The 13,449-nt window shown below is 40.7% G+C and overlaps 4 protein-coding genes across 8 annotated transcripts in view; 2 read left to right on the top strand and 2 right to left on the bottom strand.

Moving 5' to 3' along the window:
• LOC114875030 (heterogeneous nuclear ribonucleoprotein L) overlaps positions 1 to 538 on the bottom strand; it is a 111,085-nt gene extending 110,547 nt beyond the window's left edge. For both annotated transcript variants that reach the window (XM_029184887.2, XM_029184890.2), the window contains exon 1: positions 238 to 538. In XM_029184887.2, the coding sequence (XP_029040720.1) occupies positions 238 to 300 (63 nt within the window). In that variant the 5' untranslated portion in view covers positions 301 to 538. The remainder of the gene's footprint in view (positions 1 to 237) is intronic.
• Positions 539 to 636: 98 nt separating this feature from the next.
• On the bottom strand, positions 637 to 3,201 carry LOC114875056 (methyltransferase-like protein 25B). Of its 3 annotated transcripts, none has more exons than XM_029184937.2 (8): positions 2,917 to 3,201; positions 2,630 to 2,739; positions 2,295 to 2,556; positions 2,089 to 2,237; positions 1,726 to 2,028; positions 1,504 to 1,657; positions 1,329 to 1,438; positions 637 to 1,248 (listed from the first exon to the last, which is right to left on the bottom strand). In XM_029184937.2, the coding sequence occupies exons 1-8, from the start codon at positions 3,034 to 3,036 to the stop codon at positions 975 to 977; spliced, it is 1,482 nt and encodes a 493-aa protein (XP_029040770.2). In that variant the 5' UTR covers positions 3,037 to 3,201; the 3' UTR covers positions 637 to 974. The 3 variants fall into 3 exon arrangements, with proteins under 3 accessions (XP_029040770.2, XP_029040773.2, XP_029040772.2); XM_029184940.2 differs by having other exon boundaries at positions 2,499 to 2,556; XM_029184939.2 differs by having other exon boundaries at positions 2,301 to 2,556; positions 2,917 to 3,200.
• Positions 3,202 to 5,663: 2,462 nt separating this feature from the next.
• Positions 5,664 to 10,492, top strand: LOC114875055 (bromodomain-containing protein 4-like). Its single transcript, XM_029184936.2, has 3 exons — positions 5,664 to 6,065; positions 6,902 to 9,837; positions 10,067 to 10,492. The coding sequence occupies exons 1-3, from the start codon at positions 6,048 to 6,050 to the stop codon at positions 10,230 to 10,232; spliced, it is 3,120 nt and encodes a 1,039-aa protein (XP_029040769.2). The 5' UTR covers positions 5,664 to 6,047; the 3' UTR covers positions 10,233 to 10,492.
• A 437-nt stretch (positions 10,493 to 10,929) lies between these two features.
• On the top strand, positions 10,930 to 12,677 carry LOC114875036 (smad nuclear-interacting protein 1). Of its 2 annotated transcripts, none has more exons than XM_046288349.1 (2): positions 10,930 to 11,046; positions 11,148 to 12,677. In XM_046288349.1, the coding sequence occupies exon 2, from the start codon at positions 11,240 to 11,242 to the stop codon at positions 12,323 to 12,325; it is 1,086 nt and encodes a 361-aa protein (XP_046144305.1). In that variant the 5' UTR covers positions 10,930 to 11,046; positions 11,148 to 11,239; the 3' UTR covers positions 12,326 to 12,677. The 2 variants fall into 2 exon arrangements, with proteins under 2 accessions (XP_046144305.1, XP_029040732.1); XM_029184899.2 differs by having other exon boundaries at positions 11,143 to 12,677.
• The last annotated feature ends 772 nt before the right edge of the window (positions 12,678 to 13,449 follow it).

The raw sequence follows: 13,449 nt of genomic DNA, 5'->3' as shown, positions 1-13,449 counted from the left end.
TGGCGGTGATATGGGTAAAAGCGACCGGATAAATGGCGACTTTCCCCCCTCCGCTGCTCGCGACCGCCTCGCGAGTTGTAAATCTCACGCGACACGCCGAAACGCACGCGTTCACTGTCTACTTCTATCACGAATCGTTCGTCTGATAAAAAAAATATCATCCGACAAACACCGAACGACGATCTTATCCGGGGAGAAATTTTACATCGACCGTACGAAATGTATAAAAGTACTCACCCTGTGACCGGATTCCTCGAGTCGCTGCCTCTTGGAGTGTGGTCCGTCTCCGTTGAATGCCATCCTGGGGCCTCGGCACCGGGCAATTACTTTTCAAGCAGAAGACACTCGATGCAACAACGACACGTCCGTGTGTATACCGCGCGGCTCTCTACCGTGTCGACGATCTCGTGCGCGGACGGGGGAGGGGGGAGGAAGGAGAAAATAATCGGTAGGACACGACGCGAACGCGACGAGAACAGACAAACGCGCGAGAGCGGCTTAAGGGAAACTGGATCTCGACGTTGCTGGAGAGGAACGTCTCTGCCCCTAGCGAACTAGCCGGCTACTGCAACGCTATCTACCGACGCTTCTCTTCAAGTAGCAACGGATCCTTAAGGCGGAACTGCGCGCATGCGCGTCAGCGCTATGACGTATGCTCGTATTGGCCGACGCGTTGCGCGTCTAACGCGAGTATTTTCTTAAATAACGCGTCGAATTAAACGATGCGGGACGTGTTTAAATATATCACTGCCGTGTTTGAAAGTGCAAAGACAATTAAGGTAGATTGTTCGAATCAACGACTGTAATTAAACGGTATTGTCCAATCAAGGAGGCACATTGTAATCTGGAGAGATTTTGATTCATGGACGCGGGAAGTCCAACTGCGAGGATACATTGTACAGAGTTCAAGAGCGAAGATCAAGGTAAGTGGGATTATTTATCGATAAGTGATCGAGGAACAATAAACCGCTCGGTTATTTTTTCCTTGACATTAACACTAAATTTCGTGGTGACAGCCGGCTGTCGAACACTGGTTTTAGTGTTGGCGTCAAATTTTTCTCGGATAAGAATAAAAATCTGTCGTACAATACAATGGTTTCGACCAATGGCGCCAACATCATTCTGAGCGATCCAAATATTATAACTTGTTGCCACTGATTCAGATAGCCATTGATTTCTGCATTATTTATGTCAGAATCTTGTATCTGTAAATTATTGTCAAAATGTGCTGTTGCTGCAGTACAGTATCTAGAATAAATAGGAAAATATTTTTACAGTTATTGTCATTAAATATTTATATCTCAATTATGAAGTATCGACTACTTAACTGTTTAAATGACATCCCTTTTGTTACTTTAACATTTCTCAATTGACTATGCCTTAATTTTTCACATTTTTTTATTAAAATAGTCTCTAAAGCTGCTCTATAAGTATGCACCTGAAACAAGTTATTTTGTTCGGTCATGTACATTCAAATACGCATATATTATTATTGCACTCAACTATTAAATCTTCATAGCATCCAGTCTTTAATTTGTCACAGTATTTTTCAATAGCATGGCATGCTACTTCTAATGATGTATAAGTTAGCAAATGATTTTTACGCGACATCAGGTACTTGCTAAGCGGATACCCCTTTAATCCACTTATTTCTGAACTAAAAATAAGTCATGTTACACGATCTAGAAAACTAACAGGGATAAATTTTATGAAAGATATACAAACTGTATCGTTAATTTCATATAACAACATCCTACAATACAAATAAATTTTGCTTCGTCTCTGGATGAGTAAAGTTTTAACAATATTGGAGCTAAATCTCCACAAGGATGAAGTCCTACAAGACCAAATTTAATTTCTGCTTCGTTTAAAATGAATTTATTTTGAAATAATTCTTGTAATTGACTAACTAATTTTGATTCAACTAAATTTGAGGGTTCCAACTTTGCTATAAATTGCTGTGGACATTTTTCACTAAAATTAGGTAAATGCTTTCTTATAGACATCAGTAATTCTTCATCCCATTTCCTGTAACAAATATAAATCTTCAAGATTAACAGTAAATTTCATGCGTCATTAGAACTTTACCTAGCTTGTTGCAACAATATACAATCTTGTTCAATACAAGTAACATATAATCCATATCGAAAAGCTAAGATACGAGCCAAATGACCCATTCCAGCTCCAATATCAACAATACATTTACAATTAGCTTCATAGGCACAATCTGCACACACCTAAAATATTTATAATACATCAGAATAATGAACATGTACTGAACTAGAAATTAGTACAATTACTTCAGCTATCTCTTGTATCTCATATCTCTTTTTCTTTTTTATGTGTTTTGAGAACAAGTTTCTAAATTTATGATCCTGGGAATGTAACTCCTCAAATGCTTCATTCTTATCCTTTCTATATGTTTCATTATTGTTATTATTTAGTATATTGAGTTCACAAGATATAATACTTTCTGGGTCCTCATGGTTTCTGTTCACCTGTAGAATATTAGTCACTTGACGAAGTGCGAGTAATGACAAAGGCCACACGCGTTTGCTGTAACATAATTGAACAAATATTGTACACCAAAGTGCAAACCATAAGTTCAAACTTTAGTATCTGTACCCACCACAAGATGTCTCCTGCCAGCCATTTACCAAACTCTTGAGGAGGTGTATCTTGCAAAGTAAACCTCCAACTTCCTGGCAATTTCTCCCATAAGTTTTCTTGAAAAAAGTCCTGTAAAACAAATATAAAACCTGTACAATCGCTGGAAGTCACTATTCGTGAGAAATAACAAAGGACGCAAGCTATGGTGATCAGAGTTCATGCATCAGTAGGTGTAGGGTAAAAATCCGACCAAAATATGTCTCGATACAAAATATGATTTCAAGATCTGATTTCTGTAGTACGTACCACGATGTAAGAGTTCAATAGCCAACCGTGTACGTCTAAAACGGAAAATATTTGGTCGATCGTGACACGAATTTTTGTACAGACTCTACATGTGCACCAAATGTCGCTAGTTGCGGCCATGGTTGCTGTAAAATGGCCGCGGGAATTCGATTGAATCAGTCCACGTGCTTTTAATTACATATCAAAGTTGTATACTTTTAGGTAGACACTTTACACGAAAAATATTAAAAATGGACAAAATTTAGCTATAAATATTTCATCTTCAATCACCAATTTTTCTTAGAAACTTAGATAGAAATTAGAACTTAAGAACCACACGAGTTAGAACTTAAAAACCATCATCATCGTCCGGTTTTTTAATTACATTTTACCGTTTGAAAATCTACTCTCTGTGATAGAAATAGAAAGTGCAGCGGGCATTACGTCGGATAAGGATACTTTTTGTTTAACGCCTGGTATACTATTTAATTATATAAGATCGTTATAAGCATATGCATAGAGGCGAATGATACTGTAAGTATAATGCAGTTTTCCGCAAGGAAAGTGACCACTCAGAACAAAATGCTAACCTGCCGGACGACAAAAACCGAACTACCTAATCGATTCGAACTTTTCATATTGTAAAGGTTTGCGTGTACCGTTCGAGGAAGCTAAGGAAAGTGATCGTTCAATAATCTATTTTCCCACGTAACAGATGAAAATTCAATGGGATCTTAATCAAGGTCTTATGGAATTATGATCATCCTCCGATGGTTTCGACACAGAATACAGGGGAAATTGGGATTGTTTGTTTTGCTTTATTTATTAATTAGAAGATCCCTGAGTATTCTCGCTGTGTCCCACTTTACGCCACTTTCACTCTTCAGCAGTTACGTTATTGCTCATGAGCGCACCGCTCTTCGAGGACTATATACCTACAATGAACGTATACGAGCGAAAAAGGAGAATCGTATCATCTGCCACTCTATATCTCGGACTTTCATGAGAACATGACGGCTGAGATTCCTGCAATAACGTTTCACAAGGCTGCTGTTGCAATTATTTCCAAAGCCTGTAATGAGCTGTCATTCTTAAGTATTCTTTATTTATCCATCCTCGGTCATTTTTAAAACACACATCGTCTTTGAACTGATTACAGTTCGTCAAGTTTATTAAGTGAATCTTGATATCATTTCACTGTCTTCGGGACTGAAATTTAGTCATGAAATTCCCGCTCGGTTTATTCATTCAATTTACTCCGCATCTTTTAACGAAGATGACTGAAACTAATTGACCAGTCGATTCTTTGTTCATCCTGTTCGAATCTCTCGATGGTTACTTGGACCTCTTACGCCAACGTAAGTGAAAGTTTCCAAGTAGGACGAGCGAATCTCGTCTCCACTTGGATATTTGTTAAATCCTCATCTCTGCTGGTCACTATGGACCACTGTTCGTCCATCGAAATTGTTAAATGTCAATGCGCGGTTTCAAAATCGATCGACGAACTTTCAAGCGCGAAGTGAAAACGATTTCTGAAGTTGAAAAGTGAATCCGAGGAACTGGGTATCACTTAGAACTGACTTGTCTCCGATCCGCGATAAATCAATGTAGAATACATGTTACGCAAGTATGAGAACTTTGCATCATCCGAGCTTTTGCAACGAAGGGATTTACCAGGTCATCCTCGCTAAACTGGTAGTCTAGGCTTCCTTTCACAGTAGCCTGAACGCGATTTACGGAAAATAGTGCACGCGATCTTTTCACGCGGGACGAACTTGCTTGGAGAACCTCGGGATATTTTTATTGCGGAATAATCGTGACGATGTCCGTTCGTAATATAATTATGTAAATCCCTATCGATGTTCGATGTAGTTAACTATTCATACACATTCTGATAAATTGAAAGATACGGCAAGGTGCAATCGGCTAAATTAAAATACAGTTGTAATGTATGTGTTACAACGATAACGAAGTACAATTAGCTGAACGGAAAGTTGAAACTGATAACAATTCTCGGTGTATAATTGTACCGAGTCGATAAATGGAAAAAGTTCCTTTTTATTATCACAGTTGTAAAATTTTTCAGGAGATTAAAACCTGATGGAAACTTTAAAAAATAGGTAGAAACAATTAATTATTTACTCCGTTAAATTAAAAAATTGGTACAAGGAACAATTCATTGTCCATATATTTTAATTATTATTACTTGTTACCTAATTAATCATGAAACCACGTCGTACATGAGATTAATACTTGTCAAGATAAAGAATTTTTATCACTACTTTCTTGACCAATATAAATTCAAGAAAATTAATCGACAGAACTTGCTCATCGTACTGAAAGAGAGGTCGTTATACACACGCAGGAAATGATTCGTTCGTAAGAAATCGTTCGCTTGGAACCGCTTTAAGGCTTTAGCGAAAGTAATGATAACTGCTTGATCACGCGACCGCGTACTCTCACAGATACAAAAAGTCACACAGGTACGCAGAAACGTGTTGCTAGGGTTCGAGGCGGTAGTCTTTCACCGAATAATTCGGTGTGTACCATGCCGGACGCGGACACGGCCTTCTCCTAGAGGAAAGGCAGGTTTCGGTTTCGATAGGCCTTGGGGGTCAACTGAGAACCGATCCTCCTCTGATACAATCGTCTTCCTTTCTTTTCGATAGGTGGACGGACGGAATTAAAGAAAGTCGACGACCACTCTGCCCGTTTCCCCTTCTCACGGCTATCTCTTAGTTGCTTGAATCTTTTCTTTTTATTTTCGTATTTTTTATTCTCATCTCGGATCACGTCTGTATGTCCTGCACGCTATTGCTTTAACGCTGTCTTGCGCTAGCCGCGAAGTGTACGTATGTAGCCAGCAGTCAGAGAAAGGTGCCCCACCGTATTCAATATTAGAGAGGAGCTTCTTGAAGAGTCCAGTGGTGGTGGCATCAGGTAGGGAGAAACGGGCCTCTGGGCCCAATCTGTCCTCAGTTCCCATACGAAGCTCCATTCAATATCGTTCAGTACATGCCCGGTCCTAAGGATAACATGTTGCCTATCGCGAGTTAGCCGCTATTTGATTAAGTTGACACGTGAAATCGGTGAAGTGTGACTTGTACGTTCGAGGGCTCCGTCGACTGATCAATTTCGGGCACGCGCCTACCATGCGGTTCATCGAGCTGGTAATTAATTAAAAATCGTTCGTTGTCTTTCGAGAGTATCCGCAGAAATTCACGGAGAAACTCTCGGTAGCGGCGCGTTAATAGGATAAACGGTTCGTTTGTAGGAATGTGTCCGCTTGTACTTTCATCGTAATAAGCATGTCTCGTAGTCGCGGGAAACGTTCGACGCGGTTCTATCATTTGTAATCAGTCAGCGTATCGCCTTTGGCTACTTTGCTAGGGAAAGTATATCAAATTAACGAAGCGTTTATACGTATTTAGCTAATCATTCGCGATTTACTGTTGTTTGTATTATCCGAGGAATTGTAATGATTCGATAATTTCATTTGTTCTTAATTAGTATGAGAATCGTGTAAATACCTGGATTCGTATCGGCTTTTCTTTTCTTTTTTTGTTCGAGGAATATTAAGAAGTCTCCGCTTTAGGAGAGTCACCGAATTCTCGAGGTGAAACGCGCACGTTGTGAATCTAAAACCTAAATTTTCTCTCCTTCTTTCTCCGTAACCATGTGAAGCAAGCGACAAGAATTTCTGTTCTATCCGCGCAATTTAAACTCGAGAAACATCCTATATCCGATACGTGCTGTAACTCGGCCTCGCCATATCGGGAACACGATCGCGGCTGGGAATCGCTTATCAGGGTACCAGTAACTGTCCATTCGGCGACGCTAGAATACCAATCGATCGGCCTCTTAAGGTCTTACAGGATGTTTCTTCTCGTTTATTAATCGGGTCACTCGGTTAGCCACGCGCAACCGATGTTTCCACAAACGCGTTTCGCGTTCGAATCGCAGAGATACGATTCCCGTACGTTCCGACGTGAATTAATCATTGCAGATTCTCGTAGCGGCGGCGATTCTCGTCGTTGCGACCTTTGCCAAAGATGAGTCCTCGAAAAGCCGCGACAAGAGACAACAGGTGGCGTTTTATCCGAGGAGAGGAGGTAGACCGCCACCCTACGCGGTCCAAATGGAGCCGATCGTTCAGTACTCCCAGAGAGACCCTCTTTACAATCCTCTGGCCAGCTCCAAGAGCGACGATCACTATGAGGAGGCTCCATTGAATTACTACCCGACTGAACCAGAGCCGATAATCGAAATCATCATCAAGGAATCCAACGAGTCTTTGCCAACACCTGTGCCACCACCTCCTCCTCCACCTCCTAAACCCACGAAAGAACCCATACAGGTGTTCTATGTCAAGTATGAGAAAAAGAAAGGCTACGGAGATAAGCCTCGAGTCGTTTACGACCCACCGGTGCCCGCGCTAACACCTGTCGAGGAACACGAGGAGATCAAACCGGATAACCCGGCGCCTTACCCGGAAGAACCTGTTCATACACCAACACCGGCTCCTTCAGAACCTTCCACGACTTTAAGAGCCATCATTCGACCAGACAGCGAGGTTTATCACTCTGGTTCTAGCGGTATCCGCGTTACATTCGGCACGGAACAGGTGCCGCCGAACAATCACAACAAACGCAGCGACCTGGAGACACCACCTGTCCAACAACAATCCAAGCCACCCACCAGCGCTCCAGGATCTCCGAAAAGGCAACACGGTCCCTATCAACCGATTCAACCCGTGCATCAAAGGTTACCACCCGCGTTTCCGCAGCAGAGGATCGCAAATTCATTTCCACAACCGCAAACGCTTCATCAACCGCCACAGCAACAGCCGCCGTTGAATTTCTTGCAACAGCAACAGCCGCCATTCCAGTCTCCAGCTCAGCAGAGAAACCCGTTGCAAAGACCTCAACGACTGCCTATAACGATCCAAGGCTTGCCGGAAGTGCAGCAACGAGCGCCGTTCAACAACTTCCCTAACCCAGCCCCCTCTCACCGCGTCAATATCAATCATCCGCAGCAACCAGGTTTCCCTCCTGCGTTGTCGGTCTCCCATCAGAACGTGCAGATACAGAATCAGCCTTTAAATCAGGGAAATCACTTCAACGTGGAACAACAACCGCAGCAACAGCAACCTATACCTCCTTATAAACAACACGAGTTGGAGAAACAGAGGTACCACGAGCAACGTCGTCAACAAGAGCTGCTGAAGCAACGCGAACATCAAAGACAGCACGAACAGCAGAGGCTTCAGGAGCATCAGAGATTCTTGGAACAGCAGAGACAGACGGAACAGCAGAGGCACATAGAGCAACAGAGGCTGTTGGAACAGCAGAGACAACAAGATCATCAGAGAATTCAGGAACAGCAGAGATTGCAGGAGCAGCAGAGACTGCAAGAGCAACAGCGATTGCAGGAACAGCAGAGGTTGCTGGAGCAACGTAGGAGAAAGCAAGAGCAAGAGCATAAACTGTTGCAAGAACAACAGTATCGTTCACAGTTGAAGTATAATCAAGCGCAGTCGGTGCAAGGTATACCGCAGATCCCTGTGCAACCTCAGCTTCCAAAGCCTGAAGGAGAAATTTTCAAAGCTGTTCCAAAACTTGAACAGCACTATGCGATTCGAGAGAATCCACTCCATCCTGGTCCTTTCCCGCCTAATCCTTCTCATCAGTCGACAGGATTCTCGGAACCAACACGGAATCAGTACGATTCCATTCAGCAATTAACTACATCCGCAGAGAATCATCAGTTTCTAAGAACTCCGCCGAGTGAATTTCTAAACGATCATCAGCAGCATCTAAACACGAAACAACAAATCATTCAAAATCAACAGCAAGGATTTTATTCTCAAAATACCCAAACCCCTCAACATCAACAAGTACAACAACGATTCCCGCCATCCTCCCAGCGATCATCCATCTGGGGACGTCCATCATTCTCCGGGAATAATCCATCCCAAAAGATTTACGCTACCCCAGTCACCCCTACGGAAGACTATAACGCAATCTCCACGATCAGACCGTTCATTTCGAGTACTTCGACTACTACCACCACTACGACAACTACAACCACGACTACGGAAGCGCCGACAACTGCCCCCCCAAAGAACGAAGCAAAGATCAAGGAGAACATCGCTAATTTGCCGGATGAAGTGCCAGATGATATCAGGGAGCAGCTGCTGAGTTCCGGTATTTTGGGTAACGCCGACATACAGATACTGGATTACGACAAGGTCGGCGACATACCGATAGAGAAACTACCGCCTGAGGCACTGGCTAATTTCTACGGCGCCGGAGGTGGTTCCGCGGTCGCAGCCAGCGAACCGGTCCCCTCGATCATCAAGAAGCCCAAAACGGCTGAGAGTTTATCTTCCTCATCCGCTTCCTCGTCCACCTCTTCTTCGTCTTCCACCTCTTCGGCAGTTTCGGGGAACAAGCCGGCTGCCGGTAGCACCACTCAGATCGAGCAGGCCACCTTGCGGCCCGGCGGCGTGGAGATGAAAGTAGTACGCTTCGATCCGAATACGGAGCAAGGCCAGGCGATCGCTGATCAGCACATACGCGACGATGCTACCAGGTTGAATCCCGTAACCGTGGGAGCCAGGGACGAGTCCCAGTACAATCGTTATCTACCGCTCAAAGTGAGCGGCGCTTCCTTCCCTATCCCGGACGTACCTCAGTTGAACGGTCGAAAAATTTCCAGCGTGGTCGTGCTGGCGCCGGTTGATTATAACTTTCAAGAAGAGAAGGAGATCGAGTCGAGGCAGGGCAGGAGGGTCAGCGATGTACAGGCGGTCAAGTTTCTCGCCGGTGACACGTTGAAGCAGCTGGTGAAAAAACCATCCGCGGAGAACTACAAGAAGTGGCTGGAACAGGAGAGCCGTACCGAGCCGCAGAAACAGTCGGTGGTGTTGTTGGTAACCATGTAAGTGGTGGAACCCGTGTACGATGCCATAACTAATCACCCTTACCTACCTGTTTGCCATCGTTAATTGGTCCGTTCGCTTTAAATGGCGCGGCCGATTATTCTTTAATGAGCCATAGCTACTTCCATCCATCGAAGATCCTGAATCCGTCTTTGATCCGCTTCCGTGAACTAACGAGCATCACTTTCCTTCGGCTTTCGGGTAATGCTTTTTCTTACGGTGTTGCAGGCCAAAGGACGCGAAGCAAGGTGAAAAAGAGATCTTCATGTACGACGTGGTCTCACAAACTGTGAGCAAACTGGCTGGAGATCTGTCCACCGCCTTTGTGGACGCAGCCGAAAGCAATTCTGATAATACCGATTCCTTCAATGATTCTAGTTTCTCAGCGCAGTAATCTGTGTTAGGATGGGGTCACTGCTATGATCTATCATAGCACTTACGGTTTGAATTTAATAAGGAACGAAAGATGAAACAGGCTTAGTGTGCCAAGTCCATGAAAAACATATAAAACTTGATGTTACTTGTACATGTTATCTTAATGTTACAACGAAACCGGAAGAAGGTTTCAGAGAGGTAGAGGACATAAAAGTATACGTGTAGATACGTGCATTATGTATTATTATGTATATATTGATTTTCTACTCTTTTTTTATACAAAATAAATGCAATCCTTTTTTATAGGTATGAATAGTTTCTTTGTATACCATGATCGATTTTGAAACTATTCGAGAACCTTATACGATTTACAACGTTATACTAATTAATTTAGTATTTATTTATACTAAAATTTTTAATGGCAATTGCCGTTAATCCCCCTCCCCCTTTCTTTGATTCGCGGATCTCCCTGGGGTGCATAGAAGTGCATCCCTCCCTACCACTTGCATACTCACATTGACGCGGGAGAATTTGAATTTACATTCATGCTATTTTTTATATTTCTTAATTATATGAAAAGTTTTATAATATCTGATAATTAAGAATTATGGTATTTGTTTTCTATAAATCTCTTCTATTTATTATTAATGTAGTCAAAATTAAAGTTTTGACGAGTAAGTAACGCCATCTTCCCTAGTGAAGCCGTTGTGCTCGATACTGTAAATACAAATGGCTGCGAGCCGTGTTGCGTTTAATACGATTGAACGGAGTATCTAGCGTTATAACGAAAGTTTTAAATATAAAGAGATACGCTCTAATAATAATCGAATAACGTAAGCATAAAGTATACATTTTCTTCTACTTTTATAATAATATATTTTTATAGGCTCGTGTTTTGGTGTGTCTATAACACACTATTTTGTTGTCAGAATAGGTTATCTTGTTTTCACGTCCTTCGCATCAACATGCCAGAAGTCTGATCGACAAAGTATTATTCGAAGAAACTGATCGATGAAAGGGTAAATAATGTCTAGCAGCAGTTCTGAAAGCAGTGACGACAGTCGTCATGAGAAATCACGGAAGAGACGTAAACACAGACGCGACGAGAGTCCTAACCAAGACAGGCGTTCGAACAGAAAGGAATCGAGCAACAAGAATCGAAGTTACAGAGATGGTAGAGAAGGTAGGGACGTTCACAAATTTAGCAGAGACGTAAGAAGAGAAAATAATGATGTACATCGTGATAGATCGCAACGCGAACGGGATAGGGAATATAGGAATAGTCGGCATGATCATCCGAGGAGAGACGATGAGAAACAAAATGACAGGAGAAGGTTTGAAAGGTCTCCTTTGAGAAGAGAAGAACCTCGTTCAAGGCATAGAGAGTACGAGGAAAAAGGCAGAAGATACAGAGATGTAGGTGATCATAGAAGATACGATGATACGAATAAAGAAAGGAGGAATACTTTTGAAGAAATGAAAATGAAGAAGGATCACCCTTCACCAGAATGGGGTAAACCCTCTGTAAAATCAGAATCTAAACCAAAGCCCCAGGATAAAGAGAAGCCAAATTTTGAGTTGTCTGGGAAATTAACGGAGGATACAAATACTATAAATGGAATAGTTATTAAATATTCTGAACCATCAGATTCAAGAAAACCTAAACGCAGATGGAGATTGTATCCCTTCAAAGGAGAGAAAGCATTACCCACCTTGTATGTTCATAGACAATCAGCGTATTTAATGGGCAGAGATAGAAAAATTGCTGATATTCCTTTGGATCATCCTTCGTGTTCTAAACAGCACGCTGTCTTACAATATCGTTTAGTATCTTTTCAAAGAGAAGGTGGTGGTGAAGGGAAAAGAATACGCCCTTACCTTATAGACTTGGAGTCTGCAAATGGTACATTTGTAAATAATGTAAAGTTAGAACCAAGAAGATATCATGAATTATTGGAGAGAGATGTATTACGTTTTGGATTCAGCTCGAGAGAATATGTTCTTTTACATGAACACAGCAAGGATGATTCCTTGGACGATGATGTCCCCTTAACTACTACAACAACAACAACAACAACTACTACTGTTACTACTACTACAAGTACTGCATAGGTAATTTTTCAGTCTATGATACTTCATGAATATGTTACTTTTTCTCAATATAAGTAACTTTTCATGTACTTTATTCCAGGAATTTGTAAAATATTTGAACAAACAAATCTTTAAATAATTTTAAATTCATTAGCAGTATATTAATATCATCTATTAGATACGATTATAAAACTAGTGTGATTTTTCTTAAGTTATACAGTAAAAAGAAATCTTATTGCTATTCTTAAATAGAGCATTTATGACGGTACAATATTCACTGTAATAAAAATCTTTAATTCTTGGTAAAACAATTTGTCGTTAATGACAAAAATTCATTATAATAAACAATATTTGAACAATGTTTATTCATTTACATCGAAACTTTTATTTAGCCCGAACTTAGACGGTAAATTTCATAATTTGCGTGATTGGATAACAAGTAATATGTGTGAGTTAATATAAACGTGTATGTATAACATACGATTATTACTTCCTTTGCCATATACATTTTTTAATGTGATATTAAAAGTTATTTACAAGAGTTGATTTACTCTCGGTAAAAAATTATTTCGAGGAACTAACAGTATTCAGACAATATTTAAATAGGAAGACTCTAAAAAATATTTCAGAAAACTTGTCGGATTATTTTATTTTGTAAATGTATTTATTTTATTTTCATAACTAAATAGTTTAAACAATTTTGTCTTACAAAATTATCAAAATATTTTCGGAGAATATCCAAATTTTATTGCTACAATTACCACAGTATATTCTTTCAATTTGTATACCTATAACACTCTTCTAATACTTTTACGAAATTTAAAAAAATATTAAATTTGTTTGAGAGTAAAATATTTACAGTCCCCTTGAAAATGTATGAATGTATTATTAAAATTGTAAAATACGAGTTTAGAACGCTATCAGTTCAGTCATATAAAATTTAATATAATTGAAGACGTATTACTCTTAATTGTACTATTCTCAATAAGAATCACTAAATTTATACATAAAACTTAACAAATCCTTACGTAACATGAAATATCAATTTTTTATATTTTACCCTACGATATCACCGAATATGAAATTTGTACAATGAACAGTGAAAATTAGATCATACTTTTACGTAATTAAATAAATACATTAGT

This window comes from Osmia bicornis, chromosome 13, assembly GCF_907164935.1.
Source record: "Osmia bicornis bicornis chromosome 13, iOsmBic2.1, whole genome shotgun sequence".
In the NCBI taxonomy this organism is placed as follows: Eukaryota; Metazoa; Arthropoda; class Insecta; order Hymenoptera; family Megachilidae; genus Osmia; species Osmia bicornis.
Note: the sequence above shows the minus strand (reverse complement) of the source record. Positions and strands in the feature narration are given on the sequence as shown.

Coding starts and splice junctions, on each gene's coding strand:
- LOC114875055 (XM_029184936.2), top strand. Junction 9,838..10,066: donor GTGGTGTTGTTGGTAACCAT/GTAAGTGGTGGA, acceptor ACGGTGTTGCAG/GCCAAAGGACGCGAAGCAAG.
- LOC114875056 (XM_029184937.2), bottom strand. CDS start 3,036: ATGGCCGCAACTAGCGACATTTGGTGCACATGTAGAGTCTGTACAAAA. Junction 2,238..2,294: donor AAGAGATAGCTGAAGTAATT/GTACTAATTTCT, acceptor TAAATATTTTAG/GTGTGTGCAGATTGTGCCTA. Junction 1,439..1,503: donor GATGCTATGAAGATTTAATA/GTTGAGTGCAAT, acceptor AACTTGTTTCAG/GTGCATACTTATAGAGCAGC.
- LOC114875036 (XM_046288349.1), top strand. CDS start 11,240: ATGTCTAGCAGCAGTTCTGAAAGCAGTGACGACAGTCGTCATGAGAAA.